This window comes from Herpailurus yagouaroundi, unplaced genomic scaffold (assembly GCF_014898765.1).
Source record: "Herpailurus yagouaroundi ecotype Mexico unplaced genomic scaffold, PumYag 165, whole genome shotgun sequence".
Lineage (NCBI taxonomy): Eukaryota > Metazoa > Chordata > Mammalia > Carnivora > Felidae > Herpailurus > Herpailurus yagouaroundi.
The window spans coordinates 1770566-1783668 of NW_024412406.1; the positions used below are offsets into that span (position 1 = coordinate 1770566).

Sequence of the window (13103 nt, forward strand, 5' to 3'; positions counted from 1 at the left end):
CTGAATATGGGAAAATTTACTTTAGACAATAGGGAAGATGAAGTGGTAACGAACTGAGCTTACTAGAAAGAGAGGTGATTGGAAAGCTTTTCATGGCAGGCGTATTGCTTTACCATAAAACACAGTTTTATTATAAGACTTTGGTTTTTAGCTAAACCTAGTGGCTTTCAGTAACAGAACTGTCTTTGTTCTGGACTTTAGGCCAGGGTAACTGCTGCTCCTTTTCAGTCAGAATCAATTCCTTTGGGGTAGATTACAAATGACTCCTTTTAACCCTTTAAAGTGGTGCCTGTAGCGAATTATGTTCCAAATGTGCTCCGGACCAAGAAGTTTGGCAATGAACACCCTGTTACATATTCAGCTTGTCATTCACAATTAACTCTCTCCCTCTGTTCTGAACTGTTTTATTTCTCCCAAGAGTTATAATTGAAATTGGATAAATAAATAGAAGTTTTAGGCTAGCTTCCCAAACCTCTCAATAGACTTCTAGGAAAGGAAATCTACCACTTCTGGAAAGGAAAGGAAAAGAAAAAAGAAAGAGAGAGAACTATCCAGTGATCATGCCTGAATGAAGGCTGCTGAGCTAGACTGAAATTCCATTTGATCTGTTTCTCTGTTGATTTTGTAAACCTTTCCAAAGGTTTCCATAGTAACAAGTGAATTATCCCCTCTCCCCCCAACATTTTCCAAGCATGTAACAGGGATAGATAAAGGTTAGAGAGAAAAAAGCTACAATATTTTTTCTACTACCAGGATAGATCTGAAGAAGTCATGATTAGTCTTTTAAGGAATCAAGTATGTTTCTCCCACTACAGTCATATGAAAAAGTTGGGTCAGAATTTACTTACATCTCTGATGTCTGCGTTTGCTTCTGTACATGGTCATTCTGAAAAAATCCGACTTTCTAAGAAGTAATTGCTTTGACCACGGAGACAAAGAGACCGGTTGGGCTCCTGCTTTGCAGTAAGACTGTTGCTCACTGACAGAAGGTAACCAGCAATCACACAGTGAAAGCCAGGGTAATACCATTCTCATAAAATTACAGGGGAGATGCTACAGCCTGTAACTACTCTATCTAATGCAAATCTTCTAGAGGAAATTGTATTTCCTTCACCTCCCCCCAACTGGTATCAGTTAAGTTCTCTAATAAAATCTGCACTATTAAAGTGCTGTGCTGGAAGCAATGTTGAATTAAGAACAGATTCGTGTATTTAGCAAGAACAGTAAAACTGAAAATATAAATAGGAAATATAAAAACCCATGTTTGATATTTATAGAAAGCAAAAACTATCCTTTGGGTTCATATGTCTTTCAGCCACCCTATAGTGCTTAGATGTGTATTTTATTTTTGAAACTCTACTAAATTCTTTCTCTGAGCTCTCAACGCACTTTGCATGTTCAATTATTAAAGCAATTATCACTTTTAGTTTGGTCTATTTCTCCAGACTGCGTCTCAGGCAGTGCAAGAGTTGTAATATTTTTACATTATTTCCCCAGGCCTAGAATTGAAGGGGCACTCAATAGGGTCTCAGGCTCAGTGAGTGCCCACTATGTGCTAGGTATCCCGTATGTGCTATGTGCTATGTGTCCCCTCCTGAAAGGAGCTTTTGACGAATCTTTCCCCCACCTTCATCCTTCCTGCCTCATTTTTGTCCTCAGACCTCTATTTTCACAGTATTGTGGGCATATCCTTATCTGAACACATTGCACACTGTCAACTGGGCAGCATGGAAGCTTTGTCTTCATACACCTTGTACTCTCTGTGCTGAACACTGCCTGGCACCCAGCAGAAACTCAGGAGTGCTACCTCTCCCAACCACTCCAAAATTGTGTATGATTTCAAATCTCCTCCATGTGCTAATTAGGGTGTTTGAAAAGCAGATTTATTTAGAATACAGAGGATTTATCCACCAGTGAATAATTTCTATGTAATAAGACTTCCTGATTATACATTAAGCTTCATCCTCCAGCTAAAAGCAGAAGACATTTTCAACTGCCAAAATTCTTTTCCAGTGTTAACAAACTCAGTCTACTTATTGATAGGAGGAGATATCAACTCCATAATTCTTAGTAGAAGGATTGTTTCAATGTCAAGAATATTTTTATATTTAAGTGATTACTATATTTCATGATCACAGATATCAAGAATAGCATTTAAGCAGTTTTTTTTTAAATAGTATTCCTGTCCAGTTTCTTGACTTTTGACTAACAAGCTGCAGTATTTAGTAAGATTCTTTGTCAAAGGCCACTACGGTTGTATCTTCATATAAGAAATGGTCAGTTATGGAACACCAGGAGGATTTTCCTTGTGTTTTCTCTAATAGTGATATTAAAATTTTCAATAAACAGGCCTTTTCTTACTGAGATACAATACACCTTATATTCCACAGCCTTTACCTGCTTCTCTCCATAGCACTTTATAATCACCTGATATGGTCTGTATTTACTTGTTTTTCTGTCTCTGCCTATTAGAACATTAGCTTTCAGAGAACAGGGCTTTCTTTTTTCAGAGATATATATCCACAGGGCATATCAGTGCCTGACATAAAGTAGGCTTTCGGTAAATACTTGCTGAATAAAGGGCTCTGTATAAACTAATTTAAATAATAAATACAATACAACTATAGATTATTTTCCAGTAAATTTGGACAATAGTCAAATTCATGCTAATTGACTAAAGTTACTTTCTTACTTAATGCAAATACTAGTCATTTCATGTCTATCTTTTGGTCCTGAGTTCACTGCTTTGTATTATATTGTATAATATAATAATACAATCAAATTAGTAGTTTTTCTCTTTTCGCATTGTTCTGTATTATCTGTAATTAATATCAATCTGAGCAATTTTTGTAAAGACCATGTAACAATTTAACTAAATTCATGTACACACACCACAACTCCTGACCCAGCTTCACTCATCACACAGACACAGATACACTTTAAAACAAGAATCCTGACTGACACTCATCAATGTTTGGTACACCTTTGCACTCTCAACCTTGTAACAGGGTTGACTTTCTTAGTTCTATGTAGGGATTTTCATCTTGTCAACTCTTTTCCTACATTACTTTTCTTACCACAGGGAATACAGAGACATCCATCCACTGTGTTTCATGCTTCAAACCATCAAAGTTGGGGACCTCAAGTATTCCTGATGAATTAAGACCAACTTCATGAGTACCATGTTGCAGTACAGGTAGGAATATGAAGTGGCTGAGGGAGAGGAGAAGGTATTGGTTGGGAAACTTGCAGCCACAAGAACAGGGAGGAGGAATGTGGACACACGGAACAAAAAAAAAAAAAAGCGGGAAAGAGAGAAGACAGGTCCAGGCATCTCATTCTTTCTTTCCTACACTCTTCAAGAATCCAGACTAAAGGCAGTTGTTTTATCTTCAAAATCAGCTTTATGCCTATAATGTCAGAGGTCAAAAGGAGGAGCGCTTGCTTTATAAAACATCTCTCTATTCCCTGCAACATAATTTCCTGTAATGGACTCAATCTTTATATTCCGTATTTACAATACAGATTTAATGTGTTGATAAATTGGGAAGGCTGATTTATCATCTAAAATCAAACGATCCTATCAATGTCCTTTTTCTTTTCAGGGAAGGAACTATCTAAAAAATAAAAGTTCCTGGCAAAGTAAGGGAAGACACATTTTAACATAAAAGAATAACCAGAAGGAAAGAAGGGAGGAAGGAAAGAAGAGAGGGAGGGAGGAAGGAAACACAGAAAGAAAGAATGTGTGTATTGTGGGTGTGGGTGTGGGTGTGGGTGTGTGTTAGAATGAGGAAAAGAAGTACTATGTGCTGTGTGTAAAGCACTGTGCTGAGTACACGTCATGTCTCATAATCTTTGCAATTCTATTACTTAGCTACCCCTACCTTCCTTTTAGAAATGAGTAAGCTTTCCCCAGATGAGGGCAGGTGCAGATAATATTCAGGGACACTGCATGACTTACGTAGTTGTGTTGAGATTATTTTATTGTAAGACAGATATGATTTTAGGACTGAATAAGGGACAATGCACAGGGTAGCTGCTGGAAAAGACTTATGTAGACGTGTCATTGTAATGTCACTAGTAATGTATTGAAATCAAGAAAATGATGTTTGCTGGAACTTGTCACACGGAATGAGCACTGTGGTTTAATGACAGCTAACATTCATTTACGGAGTGCGCATTAGGTGTTAGGCTGTCTTCTCAGAGTTTTACAGGATTACTCACTGAATACCAAAAACAACCCTAGGATGGATTCCTCCTCCTCCTATTACTATTATTATTATTATAGTTGTTGTTGTTGCTTTTGCCCTTTTTGATGTTTAGCAAGGTAAGGCTGAGAGATTAAGTGTTCTGACTAAAGTCTCACAGAGAACAAGAGGTAATGCCCTGCTTTGAACTAGTTGATCTTTCTCTGAAGCCAATGCAGTATAACATGCCATGCACGTAAGGTTGAAGGGATACCTTTGGTAGCTGTTTAGGCAACAAGGGAGGGAGACCCACAGAGACATATTTCCATAGCAAACAGTGCTGTTTAAATTCTCAGAGGGGTGAATGCAGTTAACTGCAGGGCTTTGGCTGCTGGCAAGGACATCCACGTTCAGAAGCACAGTGGACTGCTCGGGACTTTCTCTTTCTCTTCTCTTTCTCTTTCTCATGTCACCTCACCCACCTTTCCTCTTGCTACCCCAGCCCTCATCCTTTCCTCCAAATAAGACACTGAAAGAAGATTTAAAGAACACCAAGAGTATCAAATTATTAGCCCATCCAGAGTTCTGATTTCCTTATCTGGTTTAAAAATTACAATATGTATGTAAGTGATGAATCACTAAATCCTACGCCCGAAACTACTATTACACGGTGCATTAACAAACTGGAATTTAAATAAGAACTTGGAAGGAAAAAATAAGTAGCAATGATGATATGTGTTAATTTTGATAAAACTTTTAAGAATTTTATCAGACTTAGTATGTGAACTGTGCAGAAATATTTAACTTGAACTGCATGCTATTTATATTTCGGAGAATTACTAGAACAATACAATGGTAAAACCAAAGAGGTGTAAAAAGTTAAGTCGCCACAATTCCTCATTTACAGATGTCTGGTCTGAAACAGAGCGCTCTGACAAATTTGCCGGACTGGAAACCGAAGGGAACTGAGGGGCATGACCTCAAGCACCTTGAACCCTGTACTTGCAGCAGGGGCTTCAATCCAGGACTCCCGGAGTTAGCCTGGAGCTTCTCCCTCTGAACTCCCTACTCTGAAATTATTTCCTTAATTGATATGAGTGATACCTCAACTTTCCTTTGGTCAGTGTTTCTCAGGTTTTCACAGAAAGTTACCCACAATTCACCTTCTCTTTTGTCATTCTTGTCAGTCTACAGCACAATGTACAGATGAGGATCTTCTCTACCTGTCCCTCAGACACATCAGCTGTCCCTGTGGGAATTCTGCCTTTTCTCCCCTCAGATATGAGCTCTGCCTTCTTTATTAAGACATCTCCTTGCTGCTACAGTCTCTCCAAATCCTTTGCTCAGGTACTTTCACGGATAACATCCAAGCATTTTCAACCACAGCGCAATCACTGATCCATCTTTTCAACAATTTAAGAAAATATATCTGCATTCTCTGTACATGTCTATATCAAATGATTTGCTGTCTTGCCTAATGTTCTGGAACTGGATCCATATCTCTTTGCCCAGAGTCAAGTGCTCGTCTGTTAGTGGATAATCTAAAAATAGCTATTAATTAAAATATTGAGTGGCTATCATGTTAAAAAATTTTCTTGTCATTTTACCTAGTACCTCCCTTTACTAATAGATTTATCACTGTTCTTTTTTTTTTAATCAGAGAAAACATAAAACTTCCTAATGTTTCATCCAAGTTTTCATTTGTAATATAGGTTCAAATGAATGGGAAAATTTCCAAAATGATGCTTCTTTATACTTGCCTGTTTGTACTTGACAAACAAGTCAATTGTAAATTCCTCAGTTTGGTTCATTAAATGTTTTTTATGTATCTGGAGAAGACTTTTCTAAGATTTTTTTGTAAACTAGAATAGGATTGTATTACTAAGGTTTTATCCATTTCTTTGGACCTTCTCCAGTTTCTTATGGTCTAATATCAAAAAAAAATCTTTCAAATCAGTAAATTTTAAAAGTATTTTAATACCTGAAAGTATTCAACACAGTTAAATGTTTCTCTTTTATAACTCACCCTACAATTTATTTTATTTTTACTGAATCTCTTTAGTGGTAATTGTTTTTGAGAATCTTGCTTTTGCCTACTTCCTTTTCTGTATTCTTGTCTTAGTTTCATCAGTCTTTCCTTATAGCTTAAATCTGATTATTCAGCCTTAGTTTTATCTTCTTAGTGGTCTTCTTTTCCCATTCATATTTGAATAAATTTATTTGCATTTTCTCGAGGCTAGTGATATTCTATCTTTTTAATCACATCCTTTGGGTGGGCCCAAATATTTAATGGTTACTAAAAGATTTTTTTTTAATTTTTTTAATGTTTCTTTATTATTATTTTTTTGAGAGACAGAAACAGAGCATGAGCAGGTGAGAGGCAGAGAGAGAGAGAGGACACAGAATCCAAAGCAGGCTCCAGGCTCTGAGCTGTCAGGGCAGAGCCCAATGCGAGGCTGGAACTCACAGACCATGAGACCATGATCTGAGCTGAAGTCAGACGCTTAACTGACTGAGCCACCCAGGTGCCCCACTAAAAGATTTTTTTTTAAGAAGACTAAAACATAAGCAATAAAATTAACCTTGAACTTCCTACGGATTGTAACTGGAAGTATGAAGTAAGGTATTTATGCCTGTGTAAATAGTTTATCTCACTTCAACATATTTTAACAAATGTTGACTGTTACTCACTAAAAATGTAGCAATCCTAGATCTAAAAAGTACAAAGTCTCAGAGGGGCGATAACCACATACAGGGTAATATGTCTGTAACAAATTACCTCACAGACCTATGAACACAATAATAGAGTTTACGGGACATGGGCATGGTGTGGAGGAATTGCCCTACCATGGTCCCTGGTGGTGTTTTATTGATGAAAAACACTTCCTCAGTAGCTTAAAACTCTGTCTCAGACCTAGCATCTTCACTGTGTTCTGAGATGAAGGGATTCTTATGAGTTTATAAAGAATAAGAAATAATGGTGAGACATTGAAACATCCTTAAAATCACAATGGTTCCCATGATTGTGAACATAATGTGTAGAATTTCACTGTAACAGAATTTATAAAATAAGAATTATATATGCTTTATCATATCTATCTATCTATCTATCTATCTATCTATCTATCTATCATCTGTCATATATCTGTCTATCATTTCCTATTTACCCATTATCTTCCTATCTTAAAAACCATAGAGTTGTAAGTTGTAGGGCCACCTAGCAAAACAATGTCCAGGGTGCTTAGAGGATGAACCATACTTCAGTGGCCAGACTCTAGTTAGGAAAGATCTTTAAAGAAGCAGAGTAGAAGGGCGCCTGGGTGGCTCAGTTGGTTAAGCTTCCGACTTTGGCTCAGGTCATGATCTCATGGTTCATAGGTTCGAGCCCCGTGTCGGGCTCTGTACTGACAGCTCAGAGCCTGGAGTCTGCCTCGGATTCTGTGTCTTCCTCTCTCTCTGCCCCTCCCAGTTCATACTCTGTGTCTCTCTCTCAAAAAATAATAAAATATTTAAAATAAAAAAAAAAAAGAAGCAGAGAAGATAAAGGGTAAGGGTGGTGACCAGCGGCGGCACCTGAGGCAGAGGAAGGCAAAATGTAGCAAATGTTCACGAGAAATAAAGTTCTAAATGCCCTCTTGCACAAATGTTTGATTCCCCAGAGCATTGCCCTTCTTTTTTTCCAGTCAATTTTTATCTCAGTCAACTTCTTCCATCAAACTTGCCCTCTCTTTTTTCTTGCCTTTGAACGAGAGCATCTGGCCTTATCTTTCTATTCTATTTTTTCTTCTGCTGTATTTTATCTATATAAAATTATACTTTATTGGATATATGTGGTAGTGGAGAATAAGCAAGGGGTAAGTCACCTCAAATTCTTACTGGTATGAGGCAGAGAATAAGTACATTATGCTAAAAAAAAAAGCCTGACTCACAGCATTTAGCACTTTACTGTATGATTTTCTGCTTTGAAGAGTATACTACATTGTGGTTAGGACCAAACATTTTAATTTTATGTCATCACCTGTACAGTTGACCAACATTAGTTTCATAATGCAGGCAATATACATACATATGAGAAATTTTAACTGAAAACAGTTCATTGATTAATTCCAGAAGTCAAATGGAATCATATTTGACTTCTGTAATATTTATTACAGAATTAATTATTAAGTGATTAGTTGGTGCCAAAGATTTTACTTATATTGTTTTATTTAATCTTGAAACAGCTATGTGAGAAAGGAATTGCTATCTCATTTTACAGGTAAGAAAACTGAAGGTCACGTGAGGTTGAGTTCACAACGCTGGCAGAAAGTAGAGCTGAAATTTGTATCCAAGTTTGTGAACTGCAAAAAGCCATGTCTAATCTATGATACCACTAACTTAGATATTAAATGAAGAAATGTCAGGCAATGAAACCAAATTTATAAAAAGCAGGGAACAGAGACCACCATCTAGGATTTTAATTCAGTTTAAATTGCTGGAATTACTGCTATCCTGTTGGAATATACACCTGCTTTTAATGTGTGAAACAATGGGAGAACAACTTTGATTCACAGAATTTCAATATGGAATACATTCTGATTCCCATCCCAGTACTTCAAATAAAGGATTCTAGAGATGCATGTACAAGGATTCGAAAGATATTTATGTAAAGGCAGCAGAGGAGCCTAATCAATGTATATGATATATATTTGTATTAACTTGAGATCCAGGAAGGATTTGGAGAATGTTCTTCAAGAAAATGAATCAAGTGGGTTAGAATGACTTGGAGAAAGTTTCCAATTAAAATTAGAGAAAATTAGGTCAGAAAGTTCAGTGTACACACGCACGCACACACACGCACACACACACGCACACACGCACACACACCCTTGAAAATATTTGGCTAGGCATTATGCTAGTTTTTTTGTGATTTAAAAATACAATATTTAAGATGGACAAAGATCAATACCAAGATGTATGATTGTTTATGGGCTTTTAAAACCTGCTAATTAAACATGACTTTCTATTATGGATCACATTCAGCCTATACTGATTTCTAATGATAACATCAAAATTGTTACTTCAGAATTTCTAATCATTTCCAACGTAAAATGTACATAAAATATCTTAAGTATATTAATAGAGTTCATTTCAGCCTGTCTACAAAAGTGGTATACACAGCAGTCCTGTTCTCCTAATTTCTTTCCTGTTCATATTTAGCTATAATTATCACATTGATGAGCTACTTCAGCCTGCTGAGTTGAATAGATTGAATTTTCAGGTATAATTTAGCATTACATAGCCCAAGGGTATTTCAGGAATCCAGCTCCAATCCTCATTTTGTGTGTATTTGTGTCTGCTAAAGGGCTCAGAACCACCTGGATAGTCTTTGACCTCACATATGTGTTCAAAGACAACTATTTGAATAAACTCTGCATTTGCCATTACCAGCACAGCAGTATGTGCACAGTAAATATGTAAATGAAATTCATGATTCTCTTACTGTTATAAAAACCATTTTTAGATGTTTACTTAAATGGCCTCAGATACAGAAACAGGACTATGCATGGAAAAAGGAGTCTCAAATTTTATTTTCCAAACGCTTTCCTTTGGTTTGATGAACATTAAATCTCAAGTTATCTTTAAATCATGTCTTGGAAAGCTTCAGAAAACCCACCTGGACTGTGCAGTAAATACATAAATGAGTCATTAGGGGGCTCACAAAATATGAACACAAATACAGCATGTGAAAGGTGATTATTCAATTTCAAAAACCTTTGGTTCCCAACTTCTTTTTTTTAAAGTATTTATTTATTTTTGAGAGACAGGGAGAGAGAGCACAAGCAGGGGAAGGGCAGAGAGAAAGTGGGAGACAGAATCCAAAGCAGGTTCCAGGCTCTGAGCTGTCAGCACACAGCCCGACCCAGGGCTTGAACTCACAAGCTGTGAGATCATGACCTGAGCCAAATTTGGAAGCTTAACCAGCTAAGCCACCCAGGCGCCCCTGGTTCCCGACTTCTAAGACTCCTCAAAGAAATGTTTGTAAGAAAGTAGCAATAAAGAAGGAACTGGGATTTCAGCTTATAACAACCTGATCTTGACTCAATGAGAGAAAAACAATTGTCTTTTATGATTTTCTGGAAGACATTATGGTATGTATTTTCAGTAGCATAAATACCTATGTTTCCACCAGGATTAAATAGCAGATGTTTCTAATCCTACCAGGATTAGATTATATTTTTTTCTTATAAATTTAGGATTCTATGTATGATACCTCACTAAAACTAAATTAACTTTAATTTTTTTTTGTTTATCCAATCCATATACTCAAATTGTGCCATGTGGATAAAGTGATGCTGAGTAAAGATAGACAATACAGCTATACAACTGTTTGTATAGTTTTTATTTTAGTGAAGACATTGAGTGATAACATAAAAAATATATTCTGAAAAATATATATATATTCTGTACGTTCAAAAATAGGTGCTCTAAAAGTAGATTTGTGGCCCTATGACAGTGTGTATAAAAACAGCCCTTGACAGTAAGTCAGTCCATTCTTCTCTGAGATTCTGTGGAGGAGAGCTCCTTCTGTGGAAGGAGTACTCAAAGAATAGTCACAGGTGGCCACAAGGTGTTGGTGAGAGATCTACCAAGGTTGGTGAAAAGCTTATAGAAATATGCGGTTGTATAAAGCGCATGACGATACATAATTGATATTCAATAAATAATGTTGAAGAAGTTATTCTTTTTATTTTTAATTATTTTTAGTTTTTTAATTTTAATTTTTTAATTTTAGAAGGAGGGAGAGAGCACGTAAGCAGGGCAGAGGGGCAGAGGGGGAGAGAGAGAATCCCAAACAGTCTCCACTCTCAGTGCAGAGCCGGACGCAAGGCTCAATACCATGACCATGGGATCATGACCTGAGCCAAAATCAAGAGTCAGACACTCAGCTGACTGAGCCACTCAGGCAACCCTGACAAAGTAATTCTTACATTAACTTTGTTACCAATTTATAATGACACTCCAAATAATTGTTCATTACTCAAATTAAGATGATAATAGTTAATAGAATTGCATGCCTCATTACTTCATTCCACAAATACTTATTAAGTATACACTGACACAAGATAGAAGGGGGCACAGGAAGACAAAATAACCATGGTCTTAATCTGAAATTTTATTTACTAATAGATATCATGTGAATCCAAAGATTTTTAAAAAGAGTATTTAATGAAAATACCAGTTAAAATATTTGTTCATATCAATGAGGATAAATGAATATGGTACCAATACCTAAATGCTGATTTGAGTTTTGCAGAAGTGCAGTGAGTGGTGATAGAAGCTCATGTAATATGTCAATAAGTATCTGACAAGAGCTAATTCCATGCAGATCACTGGGCAAGACATCTTGAGAAATTTCAGTGGAAACAAAGCAAATTATATCTATGCTGGAGAATATCATAGGAATGTAAGCCAAGATATAGGTATGTGGGCTGGTGCTCATGACCTGAGTGGGTTAATAGCAGCTGCCCCAATATCCTGAAGCAGCTGAAATAAATTGCTGGAAAATATGTGTAAAGGTCTGACACATTCTTAGAAATAATGGTTAACAAATATGACTTCAGAGAATGGTAATAAGAAAAATTTTATAATGAGAACACCAAATCAAGGCATTTCTGGTCAACTGTCATTCCACTTGACATTAATCAACATCTGACAAAATTAATTATTATCTTTCTCTTGAAAACCCTATTCCTTGGCTCTATGCTATTGCTGTTTTTTTTTATTTTCCTTACAAGTACAAAATTAATAAGTGTAGATCAAACTTTGTAAAATGACAGACTCATATTCTTAAGTTGCTAAATATATTTAAAGCTCAAGATTTGCAGCCAGACTTGCTTATTTATTTAGATAGTTCTGCAACCCAGCTGCATGAGCTTGGGCAAGTTGCTTTACATATCTATACCACAGTTCCTTCATCTATAGAAGTTTCCTCATCCAGGGGCACCTGGGTGCCTTTAGTCAGTTAAGTGTCTGACTCTTGACTTTGGCTCAGGTCACGATTTCATGGTTTGTGTTAGTTCAAGCACAATATTGGGCTCTGTGTTGACAGCACAGAGCCTGCTTTGTAGTCTTTGTCTCCCTCTCTCTGCCTCTCAAAACTAACTAAATACACATTTAAAAAAAAAAAAAAGAAGTTTCCTCATATATAACATCCTCCCAGGATTATTGTAAGAATTAAATGAATGAATACATAAACAGTGCTTAGAACAGCGATTGGCATAAGCATTAGCTGTTCTTACTAAATATCCATGTAGATGTCCAAAAGCCATATATATCAAATCCAGCATGTGCAAAAAATATGCTTCTTTCCCATTGTTTCTGGCCAGATCAAAATATATCATAAAAATACAATCCACTACATCTGTTTCATTTGTTCACTATATTCCTAGCAGCCAGCTCAGTGTCTGAAACATACTAGCTGCTCTACAAATATTTATAAATAAATGAAACATATTAGTTTTCTGGTTTTACTGCAACAAATTACCACAAACTTAGTCATTTAAAACAGCAAAAATTTATTCTTATAATTCAGAAAGTAAGAAGTTTAAAATAAGTCATTGGTCAGGCAACAGTCTTTCTGAAGAATTCAGAAGAGAATCTGTTTGTCTTTTCCAACTTCCACAGTTTGCTTATCTTCCTTGGCTCATGATCTGGTCCACCTTAAAAGTATGTCACTCCAGCTACTGGTTCCACTGCCACATCTCCTTTTTCTTCCTTTGACCCTCTTGCCTCTCTTAAAGGATACTTAGACTTACCAATGGCCCATTCAGAAAATCCAAGATAATATCCACATTTTAAGATCCTTAATTTGATCGTCACTGATCAAAATCCCTTTTGCCATATAAAATAATATATATATATATATATATATAT

General features: G+C 36.3%; 1 protein-coding gene across 9 annotated transcripts in view; it reads right to left on the reverse strand.

The window, feature by feature from the left end:
- The window catches only part of RALYL (RALY RNA binding protein like), a 718636-nt gene that overhangs the window by 213051 nt on the left and 492482 nt on the right, over window positions 1–13103 (reverse strand). Inside the window, exon 1 of one of the 9 annotated variants that reach the window (XM_040487492.1) lies at window positions 849–1000. The exons of the other annotated variants lie outside the window; for them this stretch is intronic. Coding sequence (XP_040343426.1) covers window positions 849–885 — 37 coding nt within the window. The 5' untranslated portion in view covers window positions 886–1000. Of the gene's footprint in view, window positions 1–848; window positions 1001–13103 lie in introns of those variants that run through there. 9 annotated transcript variants of the gene reach the window in all.